The sequence below is a fragment of the Monodon monoceros genome, unplaced genomic scaffold, assembly GCF_005190385.1.
Source record: "Monodon monoceros isolate NGI ecotype Baffin Bay Population unplaced genomic scaffold, NGI_Narwhal_1 Super_Scaffold_7, whole genome shotgun sequence".
NCBI lineage: Eukaryota > Metazoa > Chordata > Mammalia > Artiodactyla > Monodontidae > Monodon > Monodon monoceros.
In genome coordinates, this window is record NW_021703784.1 from 94,745,786 (window position 1) to 94,761,569 (window position 15,784).

At 43.6% G+C, this 15,784-nt stretch overlaps 1 protein-coding gene across 7 annotated transcripts in view; it reads right to left on the reverse strand.

The window, feature by feature from the left end:
• Positions 1-4,453: 4,453 nt before the first annotated feature.
• Positions 4,454-15,784, reverse strand: part of AGBL2 (ATP/GTP binding protein like 2) — a 43,557-nt gene continuing 32,226 nt past the window's right edge. For 4 of the 7 annotated variants that reach the window (XM_029209493.1, XM_029209494.1, XM_029209492.1 and 1 more), the window contains 7 exons: positions 14,997-15,127; positions 11,639-11,705; positions 9,904-10,029; positions 9,286-9,393; positions 6,751-6,834; positions 6,310-6,391; positions 4,454-5,203 (listed from right to left, as the gene is read on the reverse strand). In XM_029209493.1, coding sequence (XP_029065326.1) covers positions 4,980-5,203; positions 6,310-6,391; positions 6,751-6,834; positions 9,286-9,393; positions 9,904-10,029; positions 11,639-11,705; positions 14,997-15,127 — 822 coding nt within the window. In that variant the 3' untranslated portion in view covers positions 4,454-4,979. The remainder of the gene's footprint in view (positions 5,204-6,309; positions 6,392-6,750; positions 6,835-9,285; positions 9,394-9,903; positions 10,030-11,638; positions 11,706-14,996; positions 15,128-15,784) is intronic. The other 3 variants (XM_029209495.1, XM_029209497.1, XM_029209499.1) reach the window with 3 other exon arrangements.

Here is a 15,784-nt window from a genome sequence, read left to right on the forward strand (position 1 = left end):
AATGGGAGGTGAAAACTTTTAGAAGGTGGGGAGTGGAGACAGCAAGGAATGGAAACTTTGCAGGACGTGACAGGTTTTGTCTTTTCTTTAAAGATGGGAAGGGCTTGGCATGTTTTGGGGCTACAGGGAAGTTGCCGGTAGAGAGAGAGAAATACAGAAGAGGGAATAAAGCAAAGCAGAAAGTTTGAGAAAAGTTGGGGAGATGGAATTGAAACATAGGTGGAGAGGTTAGCCTTAAACCTGAAACTGGACACTTTTTTCTCTAAAAACAAAGGAAAGGAAGGCAGGGTGGACAGGAGTAACGGCCGCTAACCATTCCTGAGAGCCTTTTGCGTGTAGGGCACTCTGATAAGTGCCTTATATGCATCCTCTCATCCAGCACCCCCAGCAACGCTGAAAGGTGGGTCCTGCTAGTGTTCCCATTTCACAGATGAGGAAGTTGAGTCTTTGAGAGAGTAACTTGCCTAAGGTCATAAAACCAGTAAAGCCAGCATTTGAACCCAGACATTCTGATGCCAGAGTCAAGATTTTTGTTTTGGGTAGAATGTTCCTTATTTTGCCTTTGTCTCATGTTTCATGATTAGATTCAGGGTATGCATTTCCAGCCAGAATACTACATATGTGATGTGTTCTCAGGCGTCGCATCAGAATTACGTGATGTCAATCCACCCCTCAGTGGTCACTCAGTCAAGATGTTGTCCAATTTCTTCAACACATAGTTAACTACTTTTTCCTTTACAGCTAGTAAGCAATCTGAGTGGAGACACTTTGAACCCATGCAAATATCCCGCTCCTCATATTTCCTTCTAAATTTAGCCTCCATTGGTGATTCTTGCCTGATCCATTTTACTATGGTGGTTGCAAAATGTTGATCCCAACTCCAGCACTCCCTCTGCATTCACCATTTGACACTCAGCATTCATTCTACTTTCTTTCTCTTCTCTCTCTCTCTCCCTTTCTCATTAATATGAACTCACTGATTCCTAATTTTTTCAATGGGTTATAATTTATGAATGTCCTTAATCATTTTGGTACCTAATATCCCAGCTTTGGCTGGTGGCAGCTCCTTCAAGCTGGCTCCTTTGTCCTATGAAATGCCTACTACTAATTTTTTTTTTAAAGTACTTTCTTACTTTTTGGCATAACAAAATGTTCCAGGCTGCTCATCGCGTATTTGCAATGTACCAGCCCTGGAAGCAGCCATTTCTCTAATGAACCCTGATTCCTTTCAGAGGGGAACGGTATGAGAGTACAAGATCTCAGTGCAAAATATGCTTATTGCTAACGGGGTGTGTTGGATTTTAGGCCCTCTTAGCAGACAGAGCTGAATATATATACATGTGAATATACATACCTATACATACTTTAGAAATCATGAGTGCACACTGATATCTCCAATTCCAATCCACTTCCACGGGTTTTTTCTTGTTTCCCTCCATTAAATATTTGTATGTTTCTTCTTCCAGAGTGAGAACCCTGGCTCTTAACAACATCAACACATTTACTCATTTGCCCGATCATGTAATACACCTAAAATAGTTTCAGAATCATTTTGCCAATACAAGTACATAAACAAACCTACTAAAAAGAGTTCAGAATTTGTTTGTAGTTTTCTCCCTACCCCACCCCACCAGAGCCTAGCTTCTTAACCACTTGGTCCTAACGAGGTTGTTTGCTGGGAGGGAAGCAGGGGACTTGAGCAAAGGGAGGAGGTGTAAAATAGCCACGGAGAAGGAAGGGTGAGAGAACTTCCATTTCAGGAGCAGAGGATACATTTCTGAGGCTGGAGGAGACACGTGAGCGGTGGCCCCGGTTTGCTCAAGGACAGGTTTTCCTGCAGCCATCTTGGCAGCCTGGGTGTAGGAGCGGAGAAGACAGATGGTCGGGATGGCTGGAAGGAGCCAAAGTTGGGGAACTACCAGGTGGATGTGGCAGAAGCACAGAGGGTGAGGAGTCCGGGGTGCTGGCAGGGAAGGGGTTGATGTAATGCACCCTGGAGTCTGGGCTGAATGGGGGAGGAAGTGAAGCCAAGAGAAAGAAAGGGGAGTGGCTGGAGTTTGAGCTCAGCTGAGAAGGGGTTTACTGAAGTGATTTCTGGTCACTGAATCCAACGGTTCAGGGGGCCGGGGGGAGAGATGGCTTGTGCCAAGCTTGGAGGGGCCGAGAGGGGAGGGGACTGTACTTAGAGCCACCAAAGTGGCTTTGTTTCCCCGAGGACCAGAGGCTGGGTGACAGGACCTAGCTGGTTCAGGCCCAAGAGGGAAGCTGTTCTAGGCACCTTACTGCAATCCATGATCAACAGCTGGGGGAAGTATTCAAACCAATGTGATTTTGTAAAAATGAAGGGGCCTTAGAGATCACTTCACCTGGACAGTCACTTCACTTCTCAGGTCAGAGAACGAAGGTCCAGAGCTGTTAAGCAACTGCACCCACCACCCCCGAGTCTGGGTGGGATTCAAACCCAGGTATTTCACATTTCAGTTGGTGGCTCTCTTTAACCCACGACAACGTTCTAAAGCTATAGCAGAGTGTCTTACTGACAGGCTTGCTTTGGTTCACTAGTCTGTTCCCACCCGGGCTTTAAGCACAGGAATGGAGTCTGACGCATCACTGCATTCTCCTTAGCTCCTAGGTCACTGCTGAGGGCACTCTTTCTGCCTGATGAATTTGGGGGAAGAGCCCATGTCTTAGGGTAGGAGTGCCAGCAGGAAGTTGGAATTTTCACATAGCATAATTTCTCTCTATAGTTGTGCACCACAACTGCTGAGCCTGTGCTCTAGAGCCTGTGAGCCACAACTACTGAGCCCATGTGCCACAGCTACTGAAGCCCGTGCGCCTAGAGCCCATGCTCCACAACAAGAGAAGCCACCCCAATGAGAAGCCCGCGCACCACGACGAAGACCACTCGCTGCAACTAGATAAAGCCGGCGCGCAGCAACGAAGACCCAGCTCAGCCAAAAATAAATAAATAAGTAAATAAATTTATTTTAAAAAGATATGTTAAAAAAAAAAAGCACAATGAGAAATGATAGGCATATTGGCTTAGATGCTGTAGCACGTAAATGCCCTGCGGGGCACTTTCTCTTAATCTAAGCAGGCAAACTTGCCCCTCTTTTCTAAAGAAAACAAATAGCTACTACTTTACAGGACTGACTGTGAGCTGGGCAGGGCCCAACACTGAACTGCCATGGCCTTTTGGCAATTACTGGATGTGGAGGCTGTGCCTGGATTGCATAGGATTCTCTCCTTTTTGCCCCTTTGATATCTTAGCAGCCAAACCACAGCTCTCAGGAAGCTTTTCACTCTCAAAAAGCACTTAAAAAAAATCTGATCATGTATTCTAGTTTTTTATTCCAAAAATATCATACTGGGGTGCTTTTAATAAACTTCTTCCAAAATTATTTGGAGCAAAAACCAAGTATTTCTAAACAACTTTCAAACAAGGCTTGCTCTCAGTGGTTTGTTTTGGGACTTGTCCTTTAAAGATATCCTTTTAGGAATAAAAAGTGGGGTTTTGGCTGGGTGATTTCTAGATACTTAAAATGTTGACTAATAGTTTTAGGGTGTAAGATGTGGAATAGAAGAAGGCCATTTGCAAACTCCTATGTAAAGAGCATGGGCAGATATTCTCTTTAAAAACACATACACAGAGCTTCCCTGGTGGCGCAGTGGTTAAGAATCCACCTGCCAATGCAGGGGACACGGGTTCAAGCCCTCGTCTGGGAGGATCCCACATGCTGCGGAGCAACTAAGCCTGTGTGCCACAACTACTGAGCCTGCGCTCTAGAGCCCGTGAGTCACAACTACTAAGCCCACGTGCCACAACTACTGAAGCCCGCACGCCTAGAGCCCATGCTCCGCAACAAGAGAAGGCACCACAGTGAGAAGCCCGCTCACCGCATGAAGAGGAGCCCCTGCTTGCCGCAACTAAAGAAAGCCCTCGTGCAGCAACGAAGACCCAACACAGCCAAAAATAAATAGATAAATAAATTAAAAACAAAAACAAAAAAACCCCACGCACACAATGTGTGTGGGGAGAGGTGGGCAGTATATGGGAACTCTCTGTACTATTTCCTCAATTTCTTTGTAAATCTAGAACTGTTCTCAAAATAAAGTCTATTAATTAAAAAAAAAAAGACACAGACACTGGGATTATAATAAAATGTGTTGCCATTTGGTTCTAATCTCTAGTCATCTAGGTAGTGGTGGTGGCTGAAAGAGTTTAAAAGTGATGACAAAAAACATACTAGGAAACTTTCAATCCAATGTGAAAGGAAGCAACAGGAGGCCTGGCATGAACTGGAGTGACCCTTGTTTAACGTGACTCCTGCACGTTGACATGCAGGCTGTAGCCAGCAGATGGTGCTTGGTGCTTGCGAGGGATAGAAAATCTAAAATATCTATTCACACAAGATTATGCAGTTAACCAATCAAAGGGAACAATTTGTGGGAGAGAAAGAATTTTAATCAGTGGGTTAAAAAATTTACATAACCATGCTGAACATAATATATGCAACACTGACTTCCAGGTAGTACATGAGTTGTCGTCTCTATGTGGGAACACCTCACCCTGAGCAAACCTGATATACCCCAGTCAGACTAATCATTGAACACTAGAAAGCTCTGACACAAGACTTTTAACATAGTAAACTCCCAGAATACGTTTAAAACAGAGTTTGCACTTTTAAAATTGATTTGCACATAATTTTAGAGAGAATATCTATTGGTTAAACTGAGGTATATCTGTGTTGTAGTTTCACGAGCACACACTTCAATTTCTGATAAGGGAAGCTTTTGGATACATCACAATAAAATTTCATTTTATGAAAAAATAATTTCGTTAGTGAGGTATGCATCTTGAGAGCATGAACACAGTGTAAGCACCTGGGGTGAGGACAGTGCATGATGAACACACAACACAGAATACCACAAATGAACGCAATTCCCTAGCATACAAATCCCTTCGTTACAAAATGTGTCTAACCCAAAACACAGCAAGGAAGCGCCTGTGTGGCATGGCCCAGGCACCCTATGGGTAGGTGTATATGTGCAAGGATGGGTATACCACCGCAGTCGTACGGCCTCCCTTTGTGGCAGGGTATCTGTTCCTGGACCAGTTTGGCTTCGTATCTGGAGCTGGCTCTTGGCTGGGGTTTGTGTTTCTCTTTGGAGAGCATGATCCTGTAAATCCTGGCTTCTCTCTCTGTGCAAACAAGACATAAAAGGTGAACCACTTGATGCTGCAATTCCTGAAGTTATAGTTAGGGTTGGTGCTGGTTTTGCAGGAGTCAGTGAGAAGTATCTGCATTTCCCCTCAAATACCAAAGTAGCTGGCGTTGTTACAGGGCAGGCATCAATCAAGCATTTGTCCTAGTCCCTCTGATAGCCAAAGAAAGGTCCATGGGCAATATTTTAATTGCCCTGAGAAGTTTAGGGACTGCATTTTATAAGCTGTCTAGAAACATTATGCAAAGGAAGAGAAGAGCTTAATTTACAGGCTGGGAGACTGTCCCCTTTTTAAAACTCTGCTTATCTGACCTGCCACAGAATTTAAATGCCTACATCTGTTACAGAAACATTAAATTAGAAAGTTAAAGAAAATGAAGTAAAAGTAAAGGTTTGGATGGCATTCGTCTACTACATTGTGTTTAACTGAATCCCTGGTTACATGTTACAGCCTAGCTTGCATGTTTCAGTGGTAGGATATGGTTTTAGCCACCCACAGACATCCTGCAGTGGATGCTGTATGAGGAAAGAGGACAGTCAACACTTATCAGCGTGTCAGGACAGAATCCTCTTTGATTTGACTTTATCTACATCTCTCTTTTCACTGCTCTGTTTCTGTTATATCATGGTGTTTGGACTATCTACCTTGTTACCCCTCCTAGAGGATCATGGCCTTAAGGGAGGGCTCATGTCATACAGTCTTCAAAGGGCCCCACACATAGTAGGTCCTCCATAAAATACTGACGGGTAAATGAGAGCATCATCCTGAGAACTGCCAAGCAGCAGACTTGGGAAGACGGCAGGGACTTCACCTTGAGAGAATCATCCATTCTACACCTAGTGCACCTACAGTAATCCAGTGGTCCTCAATCTTTGCGCCACCCGGACACAGGTGAACAGCAGTTTCCCACAGACACAGTCAGGGCTATTTGAAACCACAGCTCACCAGCTGTTTCTTTACTTCTTTTTCCTCCCTCTCAGGAAAGAATATGCAAGTTCAAAGGAGCAAGAGAGATGTTATTATAGGGATAAATAGGAATTCATTCTAACTTACTATTTTAAAAAAGCAAATCGTTCACAAACCTCGGTACCGAACGATCACTGTAACAGTGGATGTGAAACACCCCTCACAACTGATGGTGACACCCCGGTTTGTTAACACCTCCTAGGGTTCAGAAACACTGCATTCACCATCACTTTTTACCTGAAATGTTGCCATGGATTTACAAAATAATAGCTACCTAACAAATGTTCATTGAAATGAAACTAAATTCTCCGTGGCAAGCTTTCAGCCCTGGGTGGGCTTCCTCCATCCTGCAGTACTTTGTGGGCAATGCCCCTGGCTGGTCAGGTGTTTTGTAGCCTGAGACTACATCTAACTACATTAGATGTTCACCTCAGCAGAGCAAATCCAAGGAGGTGATACTGTGTGGATTGCAGATCACCACCCCTCCAAATCACATAATACATGTGAAAAGTAAATTAATTGCTGGCATATATATATACATATATCAGGCGAAATACCTGCATTCTCTCTTTATTCTTAGTCAAAATCAAGGTGGTCATTTTTGATGGGCCCAGGGAGGTGCCTTTGTCTCTTCCATTTAACTAAAATAAATGAACACATTCTCACTAAATTTTCCACTTGGACAAGTGTGATTATATAAAACACACAGAGTAATTTTTATTCATGCATGTTGATTCATTATGATACTCTAACATGAAAAGAGAGGCAGAACACAAACAAACAGTAATTTGAAGAAAAGAAGGAAACTAATACTTATTGAATGCCTACCATATGCCAGGCATTTCACACACGGTTTCACATTGAATATTCTCAACAACCTTATGTGTAGATATTATTACCCCAACATTTTAGATGCAGCAACTGAGCCCCTGGATGGTTAAGTAACTCACGGAAAACTACATAGTGGGGATGGAATTTGAACTCAAGACAGACCCCATAGCTTGTGCTCTTGCCATTATTACACTAGACACCGAATGGCCCTCAATACTGAACAGAGATGGCTGTGCTTTGTGCGGGCTCCTCCGTGTAATGCTGTGGGAGCTTATTCTATCATCCCTAACCACAGGGCAGCATTCCACACGAGGAGGGCCTCATGCACCCTATTTGCCTACTATTGTACCCAAACCTATATATATATATTTTTTTGTGGTATGTGGGCCTCTCACTGTTGTGGCCTCTCCCTTTGCAGAGCATAGGCTCCGGACGCGCAGGCTCAGTGGCCATGGCTCACGGGCCCAGCCGCTCCGCGGCATGTGGGATCTTCCCAGACCGGGGCACGAACCCATGTCCCCTGCATCGGCAGGCGGACTCTCAACCACTGCGCCACCAGGGAAGCCCCAAACCTATTTTTATACATAAAAGAATCAAGGATTTTATAGCCACACTCCAAAGTACTAAAAGTTGGGTGAACTTGTCTCCTCTGTTTCCTACTGCATCCTACTCTGTATGTAGCTTCCTGCTTACTTGTTAAAATACCCAGCAGACCCTAAGGTCCCTGAGGCAGGGATAGTGTTTTGTTCAATGTTGCACTCCCAGCATCCAGCAGACAGCCTGGCGCGTAGTAGTTACACAATACAATTTGCTGAATGGATGGATGGATGGTTAAAGCAGCCAGCTCTTATGTTTTGGGTATAAAATCACAATTCACCAATATGTGATATCAGACTTCAGTGGTGTCTAATCCAAAGCAGTGTCAGTGTCCCCACCAATTTTAATGTTCCCCTGGTACTGACAGTAAGAGTGACAGAGGGCTATTGCACTCTTCACCCTCTGAGAGAGACGTACTAATTGGAAAAATCAGAGAATCTGTGTGACAAAAAGTCAAGAATGGAACAGAATAGAGAGCCCAGAAATAAACTCATGCATATATAGTCAATTAATTTTCAACACAGGAGCCAAAAATAACCAGTGGGGGAAAAGACTGTATCCTTAATAAATGGTGCTAGGAAAACTAGATATCCACATGCGCAAAAGAATTCAACTGTACCCCGCCTTATACCATACACAAAAGTCAACCCAAAATGGATTAAAAATTTAAATTCAAGATCCCAAACTGTAAAACTTTTAGAAGAAAACATAGGGCGTAAAGTTCTTGACATTGGCAATGATTTTTTGGATTTGACATCAAAAGCAAAGACAATAAAAGCAAAAATAAACAAGTGAGACTAAAACTGAAAAGCTTCTGCACAACAAAGGAAACAATCAATAAAATGAAAAGATAACCTATCGAATGGGAGAAAATACTTGCAAACAATATAATCCAGCCTTAAAAAGGAAGGAAATCCTATCATTTGCAACAAAACATATGCACATGGGTGGAGGGCATTATGCTAAGTGAAATGAGCCAGACAAAGACAAATGCTGCACGGTATCACTTATATGTGGAATCTAAAAAAAAAATTCAAACTCATAGAAACAGAGAGTAGAATGGTGGTTGCCAGGTGCTTGGGATTGGGGAAAATAGGGAGAGGGTGGTAAAAGGATACAAACTTTCAGTTATAAAATGAATGAGGTGTGAAGATTACCATGTATAGAATGGTGCCTATAGCTGACAGTACTGTGTTGTATAATTTAAATTTGCTAACAGAGTAGGACTTAAGAGTTCTCAGCAAAAAAAAAAAAAAAGTGAATATTTCTTTGAGGTGAAGGATGTGTTAATTAACTAAACGGTGACAATCCTTTCTCAATGTGTGTATATATATATATATCAAATCATCATGTTGTAGGGCTTCCCTGGTGGCGCAGTGGTTGAGAGTCTGTCTGCCAATGCAGGGGACACGGGTTCATGCCCTAGTCCAGGAAGATCCCACATGCCACGGAGCGGCTGGGCCCGTGGGCCATGGCCGCTGAGCCTGCGCGTCCAGAGCCTGTGCTCCGCAACAGGAGAGGCCACAACAGTGAGAGGCCCGCATACCGCAAAAAAAAAAAAAAAAATCATCATGTTGTACACTTTAACCATATTACCAAAAAAAGGTTTTTAATAAATTTTTCATGAGTGAGTGAAAAAAAAAAAAGTCAAGCAAAAATACTACCTCATTCAACCTTGGTTTTTCATTTTTCATCATTGAAGAACTGGTATTCTCTGAATTTTTGAAAAAAGCAGGCCGCTTTTGCAGAGTAGAAGCAAACCCTGCCCCTTCCTAGAAGGATAGCAAAGAGAATATTTTGCAGTTGCTCTATTACAATTAATCAACTCATAATTGACCCAATTCACCCAAGAGTAAAACTCCCACCTCTGAAAGCATTTTCATCTTTAGAAAGCAGGGGGTATGGTGTGGGCGTGGCAGGCAGGAAGGAGGTATCCAAGTGTCCTTAGCCTGGACCAGGCCTGAATTCTCAGCCACCCGGAATCTCTGGTCTAGTTCTAGCCACCACTTTTCCATTACCATCTCCTTCCTCTGGAAATCCAGACTTGGTGGAAACCCAGACTTGCTATGGTAGAGTGTAGTGGAGGATTAGTGCGCTAAGCTGAAATCTGCTTAGGGATATCCAGAGGACCCATGGGAGAGTTCTGAAATCCAAATAGAAAACTTCCCCCTGCCCTATTTCCCATTCCCTTTCTGGTTTAGAGTAAGCCTTAACTCTTTGTCCTGCTCCCTCTGTAGAAAACTCTAACTGGACAGTAGAAGTAGGCAACAGAGCTTTCTTACTGGGGCATCTTCTGTTAACTTTGACTCCTGCATCAAATTACTTTTCTGATACTGTTTATTTCGCTGTTTCCTAGACTGAAGTGGCTTCCTTTTTTTCTTCTTATACATCTTCTTCTTCTGATTCAACTATTCCAGAAAGCACAGAGAAATTAGCCATTGAGGATTCCAGCGGTACGCCTACCCACACGTAGCACTCTTTTCACACAACACTCAAGACACAATGGCTAACCCAGTATGTGTGCCCTCACAGTGTTGAACTGTTGTTGGTTTGGAGAATCAAAAAACAGTTCGGTTACCTCATTACCAGAGACCCCTCCCCACTTAACACCGTCCAAATCCCCCTATTATAGATATACTGCCAAAGGGGCACCTATACCAATAAACAAATATCTGTGATATAAAATTTGAAAGCACATTACTTATGGCAATATTGGCAGGTACAGATAATACTGATTATTAGATGTGTGCTTAATAGACACAGTTTGGTTGTTACCATAGGGTGGCTTTAATAATTAAGCAAATGAAGCTCAGGACTAATTTTCCAGGTACCTATGGTGTGGTGAAGCTTATACTGATGCTGCTGTAAATCCAGCTGAAGAAACTGTAGGGTCCAGTCTGATATGGCTGGTTCCTTCTGACACAGCCTTAAACTCACCCTATGATGAAGATACTTCTTAATGCAACTAGGTAATCAGGTGCACAGTGAACCACAACAAACATTTTGCTGTTTCTAAAGCTCTTATACCATCTATGTGAAAAACAAGTCTGTTAAAATGGGGCAGAAGAAAAATTACTTAATATATGGAAATATAAAAAAACTACCTAAGACCATGTAAACAAACATTTTTTTAAAAGTATGGCTCATTTGTGGGACTCCCCTGGTCTGGGAAGATCCTACATGCCGTGGAACAACTCAGCCCGTGTGCCACGACTACTGAGCCCGCGTGCCACAACTACTGAAGCCCGCGTGCCTAGAGCCTGTGCTGTACAATGAGAAGCCTGCACACTGCAACGAAGAGGAGCCCCCGCTCGCCGCAACTAGAGAAAAGCCCCTGTGAAGCCAAAAATAAAAAAATAAATTTATTTTTAAAAAAAAGTATGGGTCATTTTTTTAAAATTTTGTTTATATTTTATTTATTTATTTTTGGTTGCGTTGGGTCTTTGTTACTGCGTGTGCGCAGGCTTTCTCTAGTTGTGGCGAGCAGGGGCTACTCTTCATTGCGGTGCGCGGGCTTCTCATTACGGTGGCTTCTCTTGTTGTACAGCACGGGCTCTAGGCAGCGGGCTTCAGTAGTTGTGGCACACGGGCTCAGTAGTTGTGGCGCAGGGGCTTAGTTGCTCCCCAGCATATGGGATCTTCCCAGACCAGGGATCGAACCCGTGTCCCCTGCATTGGCAGGTAGATTCTTAACCACGGCGCCACCAGGGAAATTCTGGGTCATTTCTAACAACCTCTATCTCTTAACATGGGTTTCACTTTTAGTTAAACTTTTTTCCCCCACTTTTAATTAATTTTGGAATAAATATGGAGTTCTCGCATGTTTCCCCCCTAGATTTAAAAAAGAAAGTTATAAAGGACAAAATGAAAGACTCCAGGGCAGGGTAACCAGTTAGGATGTTACTGCTGTATTTTCTGCAGATCTTGGGATAGTTGAAAATTCTTCCAAATTATCCAGTAGTGTCATGCTTTCTTTAGGCTGCTACTTTCTGGGTGCAAGAGTCTCTATAATCTTACCTCATCTGCTGTGTTCAGTAGGTGAACAGGGAGACCATCTGAGAAGGAGCTGTCAGAACCACTGGTGCTGTTTCCAAAAGGAAAGGAAAAAGGGAGATACCTGTTATTAATGTCTAGGATGTAAAATGCCTAGCAGACCAGCAGCATGGGATTAGGACACCTAGTCTGCTATTTGCCCTCATTGCCTGTGTTTCAATTACTAAGAATTCTTGATAAGCATATCCATTCATTCATTCTGAACACCTACTGCATGCCAGGCAGGGCACAGGAAACAGAGATGAACCAAGTGGCAAAATAAACACTGGCCGGATGGGCAAAGCTGCCCTTGGCAGTGATTGTGAGAGACTGTAGGATTCTTAATGAGCGGCCCTGGAGAACAGCAGGGGACTGGGATTTGTCTGAAAGCAGGGGCTTTGTCTCGTTCATACCTGTCTAGGCACTACCAGTTCAGAGAGCAAGGATCTGACTGGGTACTCTTCAAAAATGTGTTGAATATGCAAATAGATATATTTAATAACAAAGAATCTGTAGGTCAGAGATTAGGAGTATTACTTTTATCACCCCAATTCCCCCTTCAAAAGTTCTGGAGCACATCTAGATTGATCTAAAGTTCTCCCCACAAACTGTCCCCTCCCCTTTTCTTCAAAGGCTAGGAGGAATGAAGACACAGATAATCCATCCTTTCTTCCTTCATCATGTCCTTTGCTTCTGTGTCACATTATATTTTCCCCTTTCCTGGGGTGTGGTTGGCTAGAACTGAAAGCTGCGCTCTATGACACGTCCTCCGTATATAAAAAAACGTCTTAGGCACAAAACTCAAATCTCCTGGGAAAAGACAGCACTTCAAACCACTCTTTTGCTCAGCACTTTCATTCTGCTCAGGCCCCCCCGCCCTCCCATCAGTGCACAATGAGGAGCCCCACAGCAAGGCAGCAGGAAGAAAGCCCTCTCTTCTCTGATCTAATTCCCAACTCCCTGTTCTCACAAGGCTCTTCCAGTCTGAGGAGTAGCCTTTGAGGCCACTAGATAATAGCCTCTGAAGTCCCTTTCGGAGGTAATAGAAAACTTTAACAAATGGGATAAAAAACATTAGATGCAGTATACCCCAGATGATGTCGAAAATCATGTATGTGCACACAGACAGAGCAAACTCAAACTGGGCTTGCACAGAAGTCTGCTTTTCTGTGTAACCGTGTGAATGGATAGGAGGAGCCCCATGGAGGCTGGTGCAGAGGTTGGCAGATTGGTTTCAATAACTCTTAACTAAATGCCTCAAAGTATCCCTGCTGAGCCTGTCAGAAGGCAGTCAGGACGCTTCTGAGTTGGTCCCCCTGGGCCCTATATGTATGACTTGATATGCGGGAGGCATTTTGTTTTTGAGGCTGAAAGTGAAGAGGGTTTGATGCAGTGGTCCTGGAGAGTTAGGCAAAGGATTCTGGGACAGTGGAAGAGGTGACGTGGTGAATGGGACACCCTACCTGGGCTGCTGGTCTGGTTTAAGGTTCCTAAAGAGACATTTGGGAGACTCAGCCAGCAGAACTACTTTAGGACCCAGAATCAATGTGCTACATAGAGTGGGTGGGCGAGCCATCCCCTTCCCACTTTCTACCACAGACTACAGTGCAGTCTCTAGCAGAAGGCCACCATGCCCTGACCAGAACCTTCTGACTGGGGACAGCTGGGGCGGTAAGCTTGAGTAGCAGGTGTTCTGGTATACCTGTGAAATAACCACCCCCTACCTGGGGGCTTCTTAAAATAGCTGTGGAGACTATTAGAGTGGGCCCGAGATCCTACATACTAAATGAATTCAACAAATATTTATTGAGCTCTCCCTATGTGCCAGGTACTGTTCTAAGTAAATGAGATACAGAGATGAACAAAACAAAGATCTCTGACCTTGTGGAACGTACACCCTAGTAGGGGGAGACAGGCAATAAATAACAGACACAACAAAGACATAAGTGATATAGAATGACAAATGATACAGAAGGTGGTAAAATGCTATGGAAAAAAGCAGAGCATGTAAAGGGGTTGAGGAACGGCAGGAGGGTGAAGGCAGGGGAGCAAGCTGCAATATTAGAGTAATGAGGGTAGAGGCCACACTGAAAAAGCTGGCGCTTAAGCAAAGACTTGAAGGGGGTGAAGGAATTAGCATTGTGAATATCTGGGGGAGAGCAGTTGGAACTGCCAGTGCAAGGGCCCTGAGGTAGAGCGGGGAGGCCAGTGTAGCTGTAGCAGTGTGTGAGAGGTGAGGGTGGAGGTCACAGAGGTAGCAGATGGCTAGATCCTATAGCCTTGTAGGCCACTGTAGGGTCCTTGACTTTGTATCTGAGTGAAGTGGTGGAGCCACTGAGGTGTTTTTAAACAGAGGAATGACACGATCTGATTTACTTTAAAAGAATCACTCTCCTGGTTTTCTTTTGGCCGTGCTGGTCCCTTCCTAGTCTTATTCGCTGGCTCCTCATGGTCTCTTTAACCTCTTACAGCTATGGTACCCAGCTCAGACTCAGCCCTCTTCTCTACTCTACCTGCACTTACTCCCTTGGGATATCTGCCACACTTAAGGTTTAAATATCATCTATCCATGATGACTCTCTCCATCAGACCTCTCTACACTGAACTCCAGACTCATATATCCAACTGCTTATTCCATATCTCCATTTAGACATCTACTAGACACCTCAAACTCAACATGCCCAGCACTAGATTGCTGATCTTCATCACCCCCCTAACCTTCTCCACCCACTTCATCTTCCCCAGCTCAGTCAAAGGCAACTCCATCCAACCAATTATAGAGTCATTCTCTCTTTCTCTCATGCCCGATATCCAATCCATAAGCAAATCTTAATGTGTGAACCTTCAAAATATATCTAGAATCCAACCAGTTCCCACACCCCCAAACACTGCTACACCCCTAAGCACCATCACCCTTCTTCTGTATTATTGCAAGAGCCTCCTCATGAGTGTCCTGCTTAGACCTTTCCTCTTTATAATCTCTTTTCCACATAGCAGCCCCAGTAAAACCTAAGTCAGGTCACGATACTTGTGTACCTAAAACCTTCCGAAGGCTTTCCATCTCCCTTGAAGTAAAAGACAAAGGCTTCACAATTGCCTGCGAGGCCCTACACAAACTGCCTGCCCATCTCCCTAACGCTTTCTAGAGCCTAGAAGAGAGGCTGTCAAAGATCAGGCACTCAATACAGAGTTGTTGAAGGAATGAAGTGCATTCAAGGGTGCCGTGATTTATTCAATATTTTGCACCTGAGGTTCAAAACCGACAAAACAACAGAGCAGGCAAGACAATTTAAAAAAAATATATAGAACCCCTATGTTTTTTCTTTGAAATGAAGTTTGTTACCTGGATTCAATGTCAGTCAAAGAGATGTCACTCCAGCTTCCTTCTAAATCCATATCTTGTCCAAGTTCTTTGAATTTCTTATGGATCTCCTGTTGTAAGAGCTCTTTAAGCTCTGCTAGACACTGCATGAACTATGGAAGTGAAAAAAAGAACTATTTTTGATTATTCATTTAGTTATTCATCAGATATTTACTAAGTATACGCTGAAAGGCACTTTATTTATTGCTGGGGACATAAAGATGAGTAAGCTGTAACCTCTGCTACTAAGGACGTGTTAACAATAAGTTACATGAGCTGTAAGAACAGACAGAAGCATTTTTAGGGCAGAATATCAGTGAACACTGCTTTGGTCACTTTTCCCTGGCTAAAGCCAATAATACACTTCTTGAACAATGCAAAGGTCAGATTTATTTTATTTTATTGAGTAGGGAAAGTTAGAATGGGGTTGTTCAGAATTTGGCCTACGGCAAATCTGATTTAACAGGCCCTATGTTGAGGTCAAAGTGTCTTTTAAGTATTTTTTAATTGAACAGTTGCATCCAGAGTGGTGCATGTCATGTGTTCCCAGGGCCGACATTTCAGAGGGGGTATGAGAGACGAGTTAGAGACCATGAGTACAGGCTCCCTTTTAAGAAGGCGAGTGGTGATGCGAAATAGAAATAATCTCCTGGAGCAACAAGGCTAAAGGAAGCCTTTGTTTGTATTTAGGATGGGGGCAGCTTGAGAACATCTGCAGTTGAGGGGAAGAAGAAAAGGAAAAAACTGAGGGCACAGAAAAGAGAGGAGGT